This window comes from Camelus ferus, chromosome 7 (genome assembly GCF_009834535.1).
Source record: "Camelus ferus isolate YT-003-E chromosome 7, BCGSAC_Cfer_1.0, whole genome shotgun sequence".
In the NCBI taxonomy this organism is placed as follows: Eukaryota; Metazoa; Chordata; class Mammalia; order Artiodactyla; family Camelidae; genus Camelus; species Camelus ferus.
Genome location: NC_045702.1, coordinates 16,859,985 through 16,877,600, shown reverse-complemented (window position 1 = coordinate 16,877,600; position 17,616 = coordinate 16,859,985). Strand labels below are relative to the sequence as shown.

The following is a 17,616-nucleotide window of genomic DNA, read 5'->3' as shown; positions in this document are numbered from 1 at the left end:
GCAGAGGACGCTCCTTCAGAGTCCTGTGTTGTATGTAAAGCCTTTAATTATAAGGATCTTAGTACTTATTTGTTTGGGTGAGTGGCGTGGTATATAGAACAGTGAATGACACTGCCAGACTAATCCTGTCGGTGTCATTCACTGTCCTTGTGGGCAACTGTATTTATTTCAACAAAAATCTAAAGCTTATGCTCTCATGGCAGGTCAGTAGCACACTTAACAGCAGGCTTCTTTTTGCAGAACAAAGGTTATTTGAAAAAAAGGATGACCTATACATCATTTCTTCCCAGATCATGTATCTTCTCTCTCTTCCTCACTGCTTTTTCCTAACAGTCCTTGCCGGATTCTGTCTCCCCTACCCCGCGACCAACCCCGCGTAGCCGCGGGGTCCAACCAGAGATTCGGTGGAGGCGCCTGGAAGCCGAGCCTCCCTCCCCATCCTTTCCCCTCACACTGCCTCCCATCCCCCATCCCCCCACCGCCTCCCATCCCCCCACCGCCTCCCATCCCCCCACCGCCTCCCATCCCCCCACTTCTGCGGTCCGCCGGGTCGGACTACAACTCCCAGCATGCCGCGGGGACGCCGCGGGTCACGTGAGCGCCCGGAAACCCTGGCCGCGGCGGCGCCGGTGAGGTGGCGGCGGGAGTGGCTGGGTTGCGGGTGAGACGGAGCGAGCGGAGCGGCCGGCGCGCTGCGACTATTGCGGGTCTCAGGTGTGCGAGCGGCGGCGCACGGGGCCCTGGCCGAGAAGGGGCTGAGCCCGCTTGGGGCTGGGGAGGGGGCGCCGCCGGCGAGGGCAGGTCCGAGGGGCTTCCATGGCGACGCGAGGACGAAGTGGTGATGCAGATGGTGGCGGCTGGTGGGTGTGGCGCCGCGGGCAGAGCCGGCCGGCCACTCGTTCCCTCCACTCTGGGCCGGGCTCTTCGGCCACACGGTGCTGCGAAACCTGGCGGGGCCGGCGAGGACCGCAGCGGGAGGAGAGCGGGAGGATCGAGGGCCTCCGGGGAGAGCCGGCGGCCTGGGCCCCCGCCAGCGCGGCGGCGGGGACACTTGTGCCAGAAAAGGGTTCGTAGTCGAGACCAGGTGAACGGATACTTTACAGGTAGGGCGGGGAGGCTTTTGGAAGGGACGTACAGCAAAGGGAGAAGGGTCTCAGTAGAATAACTGAGTTTTGCTGTCTGGTTAAGTACCAAGGTCTCAGGAATTTGATTAGATTGCTTTTTCGTCGGTAACTCAGCCTTCTTATTTGCAGAGTGTGGTCTGTTTATTTTCACTTATGACGAGATAATGGGAATGTGTCCACAGGGTTTTTGGTGTTTCTGGAAATTAGGCGATCTCCTGGTAACTTACTGAAATGATTATAGGGAGTTCCTGGGATGAGCAAAATCTGATTCTTAATGGCCAAATTTCCCCTTCAGCGTCTTGATGCTTGAATTCTTTCTTTCCCATATGTTGAGTGTTTTGCTGTATGCCAAGCTCCATACTTAGAACTCTCTATAATCTTACTTAATCCTTAAGTGAGGAAATTGAGGATCAAAGACGTTAATTAAGGGGAGGGTCTTGGATTCCAACTGGAATATTCATACCTTGGTGTGGGCCACGCATGACTTCAAATGACAGTCTCCTGTTAATCTTTGGCTCTACATCAGAAAATGAGCCCGGAACGATACTTCGATAAGCTGAAAGTCAGTGCAATGTCTTGTTGCTCACTAGCTGTCAGGATCCAGTGTATTTATTAGTTCATTGTCTTAGGTTCTGATTTGTCTTGTTCATCAGTGATAAGGAAATGTCCCAGCAGTGACCCCTGAGTGTAAGTCATTTGTCTAGGAGAGGGAAAGATTTTTATCTTGAAAACTATTGTCTTTGGAATATGTTCAAAATAAGTAGGAAGAATGTGGTTTGGGGAACCCTGGAACAAGACGAGAAGATTTTACAAAGAAGTATTCTGCATCTGTGGTAATGAAAAAGTTTAAGAAGAGAGAAAAATTAGGAAAAAAAGGGAAGACTTAAGTTTTAAATAAAAGGATTTATGTGGTGCAGGGAAATGATTTCGAGTGAGATCACATGGGATAAAAAAGTTACTTGTGTAAGTATGGAGCTTTGGGACACTAAATCACAACACACACAGTTGTCAAAGTAGGTGGGCTCAGTTATCCATTTAATAGTTTCCCCCCCACCTCTTTATACTGAGTACGCATTATCTTTTTACTTTGCGAACATAAAAACTGTAAGTCTAGGGAGTGAAGTAATTGCCCATATAATGCCCTTCTCATTTGTGTGTGTGCGAGAAGCACTGTAACTAGTATGGTGCTTTTTTCCTGTCTTGGATTTATACCTCTGAGTTTAAGATGTGATGTTTCTAATTACTGTGTTTTACCCAACTTGTGATATTTAAAATTTTAACCTTTCCTCTTACCCAGTGTAACAGGATCTAGGGTCAGGGTTTGAATGCTTGTTTCATCTCCTGAGAGATACTGTTTTCTAAAATCCGTTTTCTCATCTGTAAGATGTAGAGAGAACTAAATGCAGTGAAGCATGGCAGGTACCTAGGACAGGGCCTGGCACTTTGAAAGCATTCAGTGTTGGCCAGCAGTTAGAGCATTCATTCATTTAGGAAATCTTCACTGATCACTCTAAATGCTCTTCTGGGCGCTGGGGACATAGCTGTGGATTTAAGACAGATAAGGCCTCTGCTTTTATGGAACTTACAGGTGAACAATAAACATGTAAACAATTAAAACATATAATTAGATGGGGAGAAATGCTATGAAGAGAAGAAACAGATGGAGATGGGAGAGGTAGTAACGGAGGAAGACAGTTTTAGACAGGGTGATCAGGGCAGCCACTCTGGAGGATGACATTTGAGGGTGAGCCAAGAAAAGGAAAGAGTGAGCCATTTGCAAAAAACAAACAAACAAACAAAAACAGGATAAAAGCGTTTCAGGCAACAGAACTGCAAACTCAAAGGCCCAAAGCAAGAAGGGGCTAGGTGGGTTCAGGGCCAAGAAAGGGATTAGGGGCTGGAGAGACTAGTGAGTGTGGGGAGTGGTTCTGGTGAAGGGGGAGCAAGGCGGGTGGAGAGTAGAAAGAAAATGTGCCAGCTCCACACTGTGTACACTAGCAACGGATTGGGAACCACGCAGGTGTCCAGTAGGAGACTGGACAGTGGCAGCTTGTAGGTGCACCTTCTGCCTCTGGGTGGACCTCCAGCCTCAGATGAGTGAGGGAGAAAAACGACGTTGTCTGCTCCTGTTTGAGCGTGTGTAAGTTGGGGGGGCTCCGCCTAGAAGCACGCACAGGTACAGATTCTGCAAGGATGCAGAAGAAATGCTAGGAGCCCAAGGTGACTTGAGAGCAGTAAGGGAGATGTTGCTGTGTACCCTTTGAATTTTCTACCGTATGTGTATGGTACCTGTTGAAAATTAATAAAATAACAACAAAATCTCCAACCTCTCCAGCCATTCATCCTTAGTCTCCTTCGGCCAGCCCCTGCTGTCAGCTGTACTGCTCACATGCCTTAGCCTCCCTGCCGGGCCACAGAGGTCTGGGCATATGGGTTTTAGAGGCCATGGCATACTCTTACTTTGTGTTTTTATCTGAGTCTTGGGAAACCATCAAGAAAGCATTTTAAGCAGAAGCATGACAGCTGCTTTATGTTTTAAGATATATTTCTAGCTGGTGTGTGAAGAGTGTTGCTGGAGGGGCTGGATGTAAAATAGTGAAACTCCAAGGGAGGCGGTTGTGCTTGGCTTGGCGGGAGACATGGATCGTTTACCTTGGTGGTGGCGGTCGGGCTGGGGAGAAGCAGATGGATTTGGGGTGGATTTTGGAGGTAAAAAGGACTGGATTTCATGATGGGTTGGATGCGAAAGCTGAGAGAAGAGGAGAAACGAAGCCTGATGCTAGCTGCCCTGGTGGTACCGTCTACTGAGGGGAGTCCTGGGGAGGGGTCGGTTTGGAGGTGGACGTGAAGAATTGTGTTTTAGGTACAAGGGATCAGGTGGGCCTTACTGCTGGGACTCCAGGAGGGTCTGAGTTAGAGCTGTGGATCAGAGAGTCACGGGCAGAAAGCCGCGGTACTAGTCAAAGGGGAGAAAGATGTTGGAAGTTTAAAGAGAGAAGTGTGAAGTGGTTAGAGGTTGAGAAAGCACAGCCGTTCGGGAAGTGTAGACTTGCTGGCCAGTGTCTCATGGCCTTTGAGGTTTGTGGTTTTGAATCTAACAAGTGACACCAGCCTGCTTGTGTGATTTTACTGTGGCAAAACTGAACGGCTAGGGCGCAGGGAAGGAGGCCAGAGGCAAGTGAGAGAAAAATTCCCCTAAGAGCGAGAGTCCAGATTCTCAGATGGGTCAAGAAGGAACTGAGGACAAGAGGAGGGCAACGGGTGATGGGAAAAAATGGGAAGGTGATGGAATTGGGAGCTTGCTGAGGTCAAATGACTGCTGGAGTGGGGCATATGAAGTCAGCGGTTTTCTGGAAGAAAAGTGTATTTGAAATTCAGTTCGGGAGGTGATGCAGTTACTGGTAATGACAGGGGCTGGGTTTTGACCATGGAGTGAGTTTTTATCGTGGGATGGAGGAAAAAATTGGTGGGAAAGAGGGCATGGAACTGCTGGGTTCCCCACCTGGATGTTGACAGAGGGCAGAAGTGGGGTTGGGGGTGGCGGAGGAAGAGTGAGACAGGAGCTGACTCCGAGAGGGGCCCCGGAGGGAGCAGGAGGTGGCAGCATGAGGGGCAACGGGCAGGGAGGCCCATGAGTTTCCAGGTCTCATGAAGAGGAAGAGTGGTCGTGAGAGGAAGGGTTGCTTCTCTTTGAGAGACCTCAGAGGAAACAGCGTTATCTGGGGGCAGGCAGAGTCCGCTAAGGCAAGAAAGGCAAGGGCCTCTCGTGATACAGAGAAGTTTATTCACTGCTTCTCTCCATTTCCAGAGAGCATCTCCATCAGCTGGGGGTCAGGTGAGATGTAGGTGGCAGAGTGGGCACGGGATCCTGAGGCTTCACGCCTGTCATCTCCCCTTCTGCCAGTCTCTCCCCTTTCCGCTCTGCAGCTCTTATTCAGCATTGATCACACAGTCTGGAGTGTTCATTTGGGAAAGCACCTTGTGTGGATGATCCTGTAGGAGCCCAAAAAGCTTCGCTGCAAATCAAATGAGTTAAAAATTATGAACTTGCCTTGAAAAGTAGAACCTGGCTCAGTGCCTTGTTCTGTATTCTTTTTGATGGCAAAAATCTTATTTTTCTTAAGTTTTTTTTAAGATCAGTTTTGTTCTCATATGATAGTTGTATATGTAGTATCCATGGATTAAGAAGATGCTAAATGACAAGCTTCTGTTAATTCAGAAACACTTAAAATGAATTTTGGTTTTATTATAACAGCATGTACACACACTGGGAAAATGTTAGGTATTTGCTTAGTCTGTAATTGGAGCTGGAGAGGAAATGGTCTTCAGGAAGTAGGGTGTGCTGGATGGACTCAGACTTGGCAAAGACTCCATGCTTCTGCAGGCGCCCAGGGCTCACAGGTGATTAGAAGTCACTTCTGTGATGTAGGGGATATAAGTGCAAGGTATTATTATTATTAATGATTGTAATTATATACCACCAGATGTTATCATAGTATTCATTTAAAATGGCATTCTGCCAACAGCAGGTGAATGTTTAAAACTATTTTCTCATTGTATTTATTAAGCATTTTCTTCCCTGCCACTGTAGCTGAGGAAAAGGTGTTTTTTCCGAAACAAAATCCAGATGGTCTCACAAACAGCTTCATAGTCATTTAAAGCCATTAATGTAACTATATAGCCCTGAAACCCACAACCACTATTGCCAGAGCAGCGTAATCCCAACTGTTGGAGCATAGATTTTTGGAATTATTATTTTACTTGATTGATTATAGAATTTCATAACCCACACCCTTTTCTGAAGTATTCGGTGCAGTATTTTTGAAGTTGTGAGTACGTTCAGTTCGAAGAGCTACAGTTTATAAAGAATATTTAAAACGTTGCGTTGTCTCACTTGGGCTTCATGTTTAATCTTGTAAATGGAAGTAAATTTAGCAGTAACAGTAGCTCTCTCTGGTTTGTAACTTCCTGGAATTACAGATAGAAAGTTTGTTTACTTTTTATGAGTGGAATTTTAGTCTTAAATTGGCTCATAATTTTGTTAATGTTTTTCGGGGAGAATGATTATATGAAATTAGTTACATTCTACTGATGTGGGATTAATCCTGGGCAGATCAGTGGCTAAAATAATTACTTTAATATCTTACATACACTTTATTTTAGTCTCATAACTCTCAGAAGAGATAGGCCATTTTATGAAGGACCATCTGTGATTCAGAGAGACTGACTTGTCCAAGGGCTCACAGCCAGTAAGTGAATCAGCTGTAGTGTTTATACAATTTTAATCATCTCAACTTTGTACCTTTTATCCAAAAGTTTTAAGAATGGCCTTTCACCTGGGTCTCTCAGTATTTAAGGTTTGAGTCCATCTATCAAGCTGTAGTATAAACTGTAGTATAAACAGCAGTTACAGGGAACGTGGCCTTGCGCAAAGCCCTGTGAGTCACTAGTTTTAGTGTTGAAAGCTCTTGAGTACGTCTCCTACCTTTGACTATTGTAGTATGTTTATCATACAAGGTATTTTGTTAATTTATTTTTTCTAATATTCAGATAAATTATAGGACTTTTCCAGTGCTGTAGATGTTCTCCCTCCTGATTATAAAATAGATACACGTTCAGTGTAGAAGTTTTAGGAAAGTATATAGAAAACTAAAATTACCCATGATCCCACTACCAGAGAGAACTATATATTCTCTGTTTATTTGTAAGTATTATGTAAATATAGAGTCAAATTGATTATATTTATAGGTCCTATCCTACTTTTTTCAGTTGACATTTTTTCATGTTACTAAAAAGTCTCAATTCATCATGTCAAATGAAAAATATTCAACCATATGGCTATACCATAATTTGTTTAAACATTCTCCTCTCATTGCATATTTAGGTTGTTTCTGCAGACTCATAGCTGGAGACATTATGCTTAGATGCTTAATTATTCTTGGGTGTCTGTCAGCATGGATGCAGAGGAGAGGTGAGAGGAATTAGGGAGAGAAATGGCACAGGAGTGGCCTGACCTCTGCCTGATTCCCTCATGACTGACACAAAGCTCATCTTTTTTAATAAAAGAAAGCTCTCTGACTCTTGTGAAAACTACCTTTGTTTAGAGAACTGAATGCATAATTGAATCTTTGTGTCAAAGGCTCTTGATGAACATGACCAGATTGTCTTCCTATAACATTGTACTAATTTTCACTTCCATCAGCAGCGTATGAGAGTTCAGGGATCATTAGACCTCAAGCTGCATTGAGCACAGTCTTTTTTAACTATGCAAACTTTTTTTTTTTTGGCCATGATTGGCATTTCTTTTGTTGCTAGTGAGATGGGAACTTTTATTTGGTAAGTTTAATAGCCGTTTCATTTCTTTTGAGTTGTCTATTCATTTCCTTTGCTCATTCTCCAGTCAATTAGTGATTTTCTTATCAGTTTGTATGAGAGTTCTTTCTATTAGGATGTAATCTTTTGTCATGGATTTCTTTTTAAAGGCCTACCTAATAGCTGTAAAACATAATTATCAAATCTAGTTTTCTGGTGTCAACTAGTCCATATAATTTTTTTTTCAAGGCCTAATTATATGCTGACTGGTTGTAAGTCTAAATAATTCAGTTTTTGGATAATCTGCCTGTTTTGAGTAATGTTAATAATCTGTTTTGTCTTTCTAGGAAGAAGAAATGACGTAAACCATTCACTCTCCAGACTTTAAAGTCAAGGTGGGAAGGAAGGTCAGGAAGAACATGGCCTGGCCGGATATTTTTCAAAGAGGAACTCTGCTCTCCCGGTTCAGCCATCATCATGTAGTCGTGTTCCTGCTCACCTTCTTCAGGTAAGATGACTGATAAAGCTCTTCTCTTGTTGTCATTGTTTCCCTTTTGAAGGAGCTGTTTACCGCAAGGCGAGTGCTTAGTGCAGAGGTTGGCATGAGCTTAACATGAAATAGACTAGCTAGTCCTTCTGCTGTTCTTTCCGATGGCTCCAGTACAGTGGTTCTCAAGGGCTATCCTGCCCCTGTCTGGCTATGGCTGGAGACATTTTTAGTTGTCATGCCGAGGGAAGGCGTGCTACCTGCATCTAGTAGGTAGAGACCAAGGATGCTGCTAATATCCTACAGTGCACAGAATAGCCCCCCACAACAGAGAACTTAGGAGTCCCGATATGTCAATACTTCCATGACTGAAAAACCTTAATCCTATATAAAACCCTTTAATTGTTAAAACCAGGAGCTTGAGAACAAAGGATGTGCATATTCAGGGAATGCCTTGTGCCTCTTTGAGCAGTAAAGATGGTATGAGATGGTGAGGAGCTGCCGTAACTCATGTGAGAGCCCTGATCAGGTAGCATGACTGAAGAATCATCCACGTCTGACTGCGTGGCCCTCTGTGGCTCTCTGTAGATGATGTAAACCAGGCCTGTAGGTGTTAGGGGCACGCTGTTCATAACCCTGGGACTCAGCTATTTTGATTATTTACTCTGAATCGATTTTATTATTAATCTTTATTGAAGGCATCAAAATGATGGTTTATTTATTTATTGTTTAAGGCAGAAATGAGGGAAATGGTTTTCTAATTATGTAAGAGTTGATAGGTAATTTTGGATCCTTGATTTAGGGGAAATGCATTTGAGAGGATTTGAGGGAGGCATCAATATGAGGAAAAGACAGGACCAGGAAAAAGCTACTGGATGGCCAGTGTAGTGAGTGGCCAGTGGTTGCTAAAGACTTAAAATCCTTTACGGAACTGCAACCATGATTTCAAGTGCGTTGAGATCAGTCCCATCTCCATCTTCTAGGTCCGGGGACACGTGATGAGTGAACATGGGGGCTCATATAGAAGAAGACAAGTTAATCATTTCTTTTGCTTAGCAGAGACTATTTCAATGGACAGTCTTATAAAGTTCTTATAATGGACAGTTCTTATAAAGCAGTACTCACCCTTCCTTCCTTCTCTCTTCTGTAGTTACTCATTGCTCCACGCGTCAAGAAAAACATTTAGCAATGTCAAAGTCAGTATCTCCAAGCAGTGGACCCCAAGCGCTTTCAACAAGTCAATCGAACTGCCTGTAGAGGTAAGCACAACCAGGTAATGGGGTGGATTCCAGAAGGGAACCATGCCCACGCATGAATTCTCCTTAAGTTCTCTTTTGTTTCATTCATCCTTAGGATGACTTACTGTTTCCTATGGTGTAAAATCCAAGCTACTCTGCCTGATTTCTTAGCTTGCCCTGATTCAGGCCTGCTTTACCATTGCAGCCAACTTATTTCTCGTTGTTTTGAAATCACACCATTCTGGCTAGGCTGTTTTTTCATTGAGTTTCACAAGTACCATGCTCATTTCTGCCTTTGAGATTTTGCTTGTATTCTTTTGTATGACCTTTCACCTTCTGCACACCCATCTACATTTTGATTTTCCCTTTGTGTTGAGATAAAGTGCCACTTTTCCTATCAAGTTTTTTTTCCCAGCTTCTGGTTTTTTTCTCTTTCACACTGTGTACACTGTGTATTATGTAGTTTAATGTCTCAGTATTTATGTACTTTCTAATTGTTTCATTTGTTTGTATCTTGTTTAAATGGCTTGAAGTCAGGGAGTGTGTATCCATCCAGTTCTTTTATTCATTGTGGACCAAGTAAATTCTTTGATGATTGTTTGGAGTGGAGATGCTGTTCTTTATAATAGCCTGTCTCAATGCACAAATCCTTACCTCTCAATCTTTACTACATTATTTGAGTTTTATTTATGTGGAATTACAGGTATATATTAATATGCCTAGCATTTTTATTTCTTAAAAATTATTTTCTTTATTTAGACCAATTCACAGTTGATAGGTTTGAAGGTTATATGACTATCCTCTGAAGTGTAAATAAATTATTCAGTCAATTGCTTATTGAGAGTCTGTCCTACACTGAGGGTACCGCCCCCCCCAAAAAAGCCTAGAGGATTAAAAAAAAAAGGGGGCCTTTCCTTATGGAGCTGACATTCTAGTGGAGATGCTCTCGAACAATTTTTCTCAAATTTCAGTTATCAGGAACTTTTAAAAGGCAAGCTATTATGACTAGATGGCTAGATTTCTTGACTGAGTTTTGACAATTGACAATTACATTTTTATTTAACTCTCATTAATAGGAAGTTCTTCCTTCTATTGACGTAAGAGCGTTCCATCGTTTAATTTTGATCTTGGGTTTTGTCTTGAGCCATGCATCCTAAGTTGATTCCTGCTGCAGGACTCCCTGTTGAATATCTGAGGAAAACCTGTTTCCCTAAGTTTCTCCTGTTCATGCAAAACATCCCTGGCTCCTTTGACTGCAGCTTAGACCAAGCCCTGAGTATCGTATTCCAGGTACAGGCTGACCAATGTGTAGAACAATAGGATTTGACTTAGACACTGAATTTCTGGTTACACTGCCCAAGGCTGCCTTTGTTTTTTAGGTAACTGGGTTGGGGATCTCAAAGACTACTCCCAGGTTTGAGGATTCAGTAGGAGGACTCATAGGACTCAGCATATGACTCAAAACTCTGGTTTATTATAGTGAAAGGATACAGAGAAAGATGAGCAAAGGGAAAAGCATGTAGGGTGAGGTCTAGAGGAAACCAGGCAAAAGTTTCCAAGAGTCCTTTTCCAGTACAGTCATATAAATGTGCTTAATTCTTCTGGCAACAAGTCGTGACAGCTCCGGTGAGATGCTGTCTACTGGGGAGGCCAATTAGAGACATGATGCCAGGGTTCTTATTGGGGTTGCTCACGTAGGCACTCTCTACCTGGCACGTATGAAAATTCTACTTTCCCATTAGGAAGGCAAATATTCAGCATAAACCACATTGTTTGGACAGACAGTTTAGGCACAGGGAGCCACTCTTAGCAGGGAATGGTGGGGACCCCCTCAGGATCCAGCCTTGCAAGTAGGTCTTTTTAAGGATAGCATCTCAGGTCTGCTGTGTTAACTCTTTCCTGCCAGTAGCCACGTCACATTATAAGCTTGTGTTGAACTTGCTTTAACTTTTCTGCCAAAATATTTATTTACTTACTTATTCTAATTGCCGCTAAAATAGGTTTCATCAGTCTGTGTTTTCAGAACTATAGATTCACTAGTTTGGATGGATTGGTTATGTAGAAGTCAGATTCTACTGTATCCTGGAAGCCTTTGTATTTTTGTACCTACCCTCGTGGAGAGCAGTGCCAACTTCCCATTCCTTTCTTTAGACTTGAAGTCCAGGTTTTGCCTTTCCTGAAGCCTGTGGCTGGAGCGGAGTGGCTGGGACAATATGTCCCTTTCACTTCTCCTGTGCTTCAGGGTCTGTAACTGTCTTAACTCTAGCTTTCCTTTGAGACTTTCTGTCTTATTCAGAGTGGGAAGATTCTTCGAACCAGAAGTGTATATAAACTTAGTCTGAACTCAAAAAAAGACTGTGTTTATATGTATTGTTAAACATTTCTTAAGTGCCCTAAGTAGCTTCCTCGGAAAGTACTTATTATAGCTTTCATTTTTATGCATCTCAATTTTAGATGCTTTACAAAAAAAATAAAAAATGAAGCCGACACAGTCTCTGTACCTTGAGACTTCACAGTGGATCCCATGGACGTGGACAGACATTGAAAATAGTAGGAGAACATAACATAAAATCTGTGTTTACAGATAATAAAGAGGAAATGATTAAATCTGATATTTGAGGACAACTTGACTGAAAATCATACACAAACATTTCTTCTATCAAATTAAAAAAAAAGCTTTATCTCTCCTGACAGTATAGGCCTTCCAGAGTGTAGAGAACAGTGTGAGAGAATCTAAACTTCTCAGCAGGAGAGGGAGGCAGAGTTCACGGCGCCCTCAGTGGTCCAGCTCAGCCTCAGCCGCAGCTGCTCTGACTCAGCTTCTCACGTCAGCCGGCACCACTCGGGTACCACCCCCGCTAGACTGAGAGCAGACCCCTGAGCGCAGACCAGCTTCAGCTCACGCTCGACGCGCCAGGGCAGGAGCTCTTGCGTGTCGGAAGTCCCCCACCCCCACGCATAGCTGTAACTCTGTGATAAACGTTCTCACTTAGGAAACCCACACCGTGACCTTTCTTGCTTCCAGGAAGTGCCCCAACTTGTAGCAACCCTGGTAGTGTAATGCAGTCCCGGCCCGAGCACGCAGCCACATCCTCCGGTCGTGCAGGCCAGCATGTGGGGCTTTAGCATCCTAAAGTCATTTTGTCAGTACCTTGGAGGCTCATTTCATCCTCTTTTGAGGAAATACCTGCCAGATACCCAAAGCTGAGTAACTGAAGTTCGTCTGTCGGTCACTCTCTGAAGTGAAGGTGACGTCCCAGCTCGCAGCTCACAGCTCTCCCTCAGGACAGCCGCCGTCTCCTGCTAGCGGAGCCGCGGTGATCGGAGCTGTACCACTGATGTAAACTTTCTTCACTAGGCTTTTTTTTCTTTTTTCCTGTTTTCTGAATCTTTTTGTTAGTCCTGCTTTGCTCTCTTAGTTTTTGGTTTTGTTTACACTTACTAAGTAGGCAGTCAAACGTGTATTTCCGCTGAATGCTGGCAGTGGAGCAGAAAAAAGCTGTTTAAAATCGCCCTTCTTGTGACAGCCACACCTGTGGGGAGTTTTGATGACTGAAACTTTGAGCAGCTGCTGGGAGGCCCCACCTCTGGCTCACGTTGGTGTGTGCCCAGCAGGACTTACTCCTGGGTCCTACTGAGCCTGGACGGCATTGGGGATCAAAGAGTGTGGTTAGAGGGAAAGGAGGCAAAGTAACTGACTGAAGGTACTGAGGGCCCCACGTTGGGTCTCTGACGTGCTGATGCGTCTCCGCCATGCGAGCTACTTTCTTACAGCCCGTGAGAACGGTGTGAGTGTTACAGTAACAAGACCGAGGCCATAAGCCACACAGAAATGAGTCAGTACTTCAGAGTCACACTTAAAATTTGGGGATTTTTACCTTCTGTTAAAGATATGTATTTTTAAAATTACTGATTGTGATTTTTCTGTTTAATATTCTAAAGTCAGACTTTCTTTTCTGTAATAGCCCACCTCAGAAATCATTGTGTCCAGCTGTTCTCAAAGCTTTAGCCTGCGGACCTCAAAGAGCGTCTGGTTATATGAATTTATATTTACAGATACTTACTGTTTTAGAAATTCAAACTGAGAAACTGAAAAAAGACATTGGTTTTAAGTTATTTTTAAATGAACTAAATAAACCCATCACATGTTAACAGAAATAACATTTTATGGAAAATGCCTTTTTTTAAACAAAAAATCACAAAGGAGAGAGGCATTGATTTACATTTTTCAAATCTCTTAATGTCTGGCTTAATAGAAGACAATGGATTTTCATGTCTCTTCTGAATTCGGTTTCTTGCAACATGATACTTTGCAGAGAGTATATGAAGAGAATTTGGCTTTCACAGATACATAGTGGAAGAGGGAGAAGTCCTTTAATAGCCTTTTCAGTTAATTGTGGAGATTTGTCTTTGACACTACACCCGAATTTGACAAGTGGCAATTTCCTAAAGGTTTTAGTTGCAGTGTGGAATCTGAAACTGTATTAACTGTATTATATGCTTACATTAAGATCCATTTGTCTGTCTTGTGCTTTGAATGGATCTTGAAGTGACAGGCTCATTTCCTTCTTTTTTGAGGAAATATCTGCCAAATACCCAAATCTGAATAACTAGAGTTTGCCTGTCAGTCACTCTTTCAAGTAAAAATGACGTTTCAGCTCGCCACTCAGTTTTCCTCAAGACAGCCGTCTTACTTTGGTGTGCATGGTGCTGTATGTGTGTTTTCTACTTCATCACACAGGACAGTAACAAACGTACTCAGGGGCCAGATTTAATAAAATTAATTATTTTTACTGCTCAACAATTATTTATGGAACATATAGCATATGCCACGGACATTCTGATGTGAAACTGCCTTTTTTTTTTTTTTAAACTGTGAATGTGGCAGTGAAGAATACAGGGTTAACAATACGTTTGGTGTCACTGCCTTGATTCATGCTAAGGCACAGGAGTTTTACCCACCACTGCCTTTTCACCATCAGTGGAAAAATCAAAGGGAAAAAAAAGCAAATAGCATTTTAGTATTATGCAAATAGTTTTGGCCTTGTGGACCTTTTTGCATGTTGTTTCCTTATGTACAAAGTGCTGATTTGCTCTCGTCAACATCACTGGGGTTCTGAGTGTGGGTGGAGGTTGTCCCGAAGGTGCCCTGTTCCAGGCGGGGCTCACTTACTCTTGCTGTGTGACTGCAGATCTGGAGCAGCAACCACTTGTTCCCCAGTGCAGAGGAAGCCACTCTTTTCCTTGGAACACTGGATACCATTTTCCTCTTCTCCTACGCTGTGGTAAGTTTTTGAGCTCTAGGGTTTTACGTTGAGGAAAGATGTAAAATGACTCCAAACCTTATGAAGTTGGTAAAGGATTTTGAATATGCCGATTGAAGACAGTTCAGTATTGCTGTAGTTTATATCCATCCGTCCATCCATCCATCCGTCCATGTATTCATTCATCCATATGACAAATATTTTTTGGGCACCTAGCATGTGCTGGGTACTTTTCTAGTCAGTGGGAATTGATCAGTGAGCAACACAGGAAAAATCCCTAGCTTTATAAAGTTTCTATTCCTGCATGGGAGCTGAGGGAGACAAACAGCGACAAGATGCTCTAAATAAGTAAATTACCGAGTGTGTTCAAAGGTGATGTGTGCTGTGAAGAGTCAAGCAGGGAAAGGGGATCGATCATCCTGGGTGGGGTTGTTGTTTAAGTAGGATGGCTGGGGAGGACTTTACAGAGAGCAGAGACTGGAAGTGGGTTAAGTGAGGTCACTGTGTAGCGGTTCAGGCTAGAGGTACAGATTTCAGAGCCCTTCGCAAACAGATGGTTTTTTAATCAGCCTTTTTTTGTAGGGGTTGGTAATTAGGTATGTATGTATGTATGTACGTATGTATTTAATGGAGGTACTGAGGATTGAACCCGGGACCTTATGCATGCTAAGCATGCGCTCTGCCACTGAGCTATACCCGCCCCCCTCTGATGATATGTTAACTTATGAGACTGGATGAACTCATCAAGAGAGTTGGTGAGGACAGACAAGAGGTGGGAAGACTGAGCCAGGGGACCTTCTGGTATTTAGAGGTGGGAAGATAAGGGATGGGCCAGGGATGCTGAGAGGGAGCAGGAGAACCATGAGAAGGTGGCGCCTGGGAGCCGAGCCAGGATGGCTGGGGCTGGCTCTGGCTGAGGTGGTGTCCTGGGGTTGGGCAGTCAGAGCCTCTGTCTGGTGGTCTGGTGGTGGGGAATGCCTGTGCTGGCTTCTGAAGAGGAGCATTGGGACCTGTGGAGGCGACAGCGGACCTGTGTGCTGTGGGAGCAGCCTGACCTTTCTCCCCTGCATCTTACTGTCTTTAAAATGTGGCCAGTTATAGAGAAGCCCTTTAGGTACAGATGTGCAGTACTAGGTGAAAGTCCTGAAGCCGTCTCCGAGTGTTTATGTGGGTAATTACTAGAATATTTTTTCTTTGAAGAGGAAACTTACAGACACAGTTGGAACAGATCTTGGGTCGTTTAGCCTAGCTTTGCACCCCAGCATTTTCTGTACAAAATCCCAATATAGGATCATTCCGCTTTGGCTGAGGCATCCCAGTGATGCTTCTCTTCAGGCCTTTCACGAAGTATTTGAAGAAGCCCCATGGTCTAGTGGAGCGACTAGCTCTACCACCATCCTCGAGCTGGGTTAAACTTGGTATCAAAATGGAATTTAACCTTATTTTTTGATATTTAGTTTCCTTATCTATGGAGTTATGATGAGAACACCTATCTCTAAAATTAAGTAGGTCTGGGAGATAAAAGATAAGAGCCATGAAAAATCAGTGATCACAGTTCTTTATATTGAGCTGCATTTCCTTCTGTAACTTCCAGACACCTTACACGCCTTTGGAGCAACACAGAATAATGCATTGGTTCCCTAATCTGAAAGATAATTGACAGCTTTCCTTCACCCCCGTTATTATATGTAGCATAAGACCATGTGAATTGGAGCTTTAGAACATAGAATCTCCTCTAGTGCTTGTAGATGCTTCTTTTGAGGTTGTGAAAGCTTGATGATAATGAGGGAGAAACATTTATTATGACATTTATCCCTTAAATTTCTCTAATGTAGACGTATTTATCCATCTATATTATATCCATTATGTAGTCAGTTCATTAGAAACACTCATTTCTGGATTTAGGTATTTAGTCAAGACATTTATCCATTTTACATATTTGTGGAAGAAACTTAAAAGTGTGTTGCCCTTGCTCGTTGGTCTGCCTTGCTGCCGTGACCTCGACATTTTAGTTCCTGCCACTCAGTGGGAGGAGAGCAGAAGGCAGAACACTTGTACCTGTCTTCAACTAAATACTGTCTCTGCCTCCCTACTCCTTGCCTCGTGATGTCATGAAACCCAAGGGTCAGATTAAACAGGCAGCATGTGTGCCCCCGAAGCTTCTGTTCTGACGGACGTGTTAATAACACATCTTTAGGCAGAATGCAGATGCCCGAGCAGAATCCCTTTGGGAAAGCAGGTAACTGATGTTTAAGAGTAAATCTGTTCTAGAAGGTGAAATATATTTATGGGCTTGTTTTATTAGAATTATTCTTGGATTTTCCTTCGTCTCCTTTTAGGCAGTTGGGGTTCAAAGAGAACAAAAGTTTGCACTGAATTACACGTCCTGGTGCATGAGGGGTTTACAGGATAGTGTGCAGAAGCCACTGCCATTTCATGAAACATTGGTGAAACTGATACAGACGGCGAGTCTAGGCATGAGAATGAGGTTTAATTTTTATGTTTTGTTTGCCTCATTTGCTTTGTAGTGCATCTTGCTTTTTCCAGGCCGTGGTGTTATCCAGAGCTGTAAAATAAAATGCCTTTTTTTTAGGGCCTTTTCATCAGCGGTATTGTTGGGGATCGGCTCAATTTGCGATGGGTTCTGTCCTTCGGCATGTGCTCTTCTGCACTGGTGGTAAGTTAGAAGCTGTGATTATTCTTACTACTGTTGCTCTTATCTCGGTCAGGTACTTGAGAATCCGAGCAGTCCCCCTGCTTCTATATGTAGAATGGAATAGTAAAATTAGTCTTCAGTTTTCTGATCCCTTGTGTGCCTTTTCAGTTAGGAAGGTCCTTAAAGTACAATTTCAATCACGCACCTTCCTTGATTCTCAGTCACCAAGAAAGTCAAAGCGTGACTAGCGTGGCATCCGGTGCTGGAGAGGACCTGGTCTCAGCCCGCCACCTCTGCAGTCGGGTCTTTCCCTGTGCCTCACCTCCGTGCTCTCGCCCAACCACACTACCTTCTGGGCCCCAGCACCTCCTGCTCCTTTCTGCCGCTCTGCTGTTGTTCCTGCTGTCTTCCTGCCTCGAATGGCCCTCTGTTCAGCTCTTCACAGTCTCACTCAACGTCTCCTTCAGATCATTGGCCAAATGACACTTTCATAATGCCTCCTGTTACCGACCCCACTTCTGCAAGTAATCATTCC

The 17,616-nt window shown here is 43.7% G+C and overlaps 1 protein-coding gene across 3 annotated transcripts in view; it reads left to right on the top strand.

Moving 5' to 3' along the window:
* The first annotated feature begins 587 nt into the window (after positions 1–587).
* Positions 588–17,616, top strand: part of SLC37A3 (solute carrier family 37 member 3) — a 34,430-nt gene continuing 17,401 nt past the window's right edge. For 2 of the 3 annotated variants that reach the window (XM_032483491.1, XM_032483494.1), the window contains exons 1-5: positions 588–714; positions 7,784–7,944; positions 9,074–9,182; positions 14,354–14,446; positions 17,019–17,102. In XM_032483491.1, coding sequence (XP_032339382.1) covers positions 7,856–7,944; positions 9,074–9,182; positions 14,354–14,446; positions 17,019–17,102 — 375 coding nt within the window. In that variant the 5' untranslated portion in view covers positions 588–714; positions 7,784–7,855. Of the gene's footprint in view, positions 715–951; positions 1,104–7,783; positions 7,945–9,073; positions 9,183–14,353; positions 14,447–17,018; positions 17,103–17,616 lie in introns of those variants that run through there. The other variant, XM_032483493.1, reaches the window with a different exon arrangement.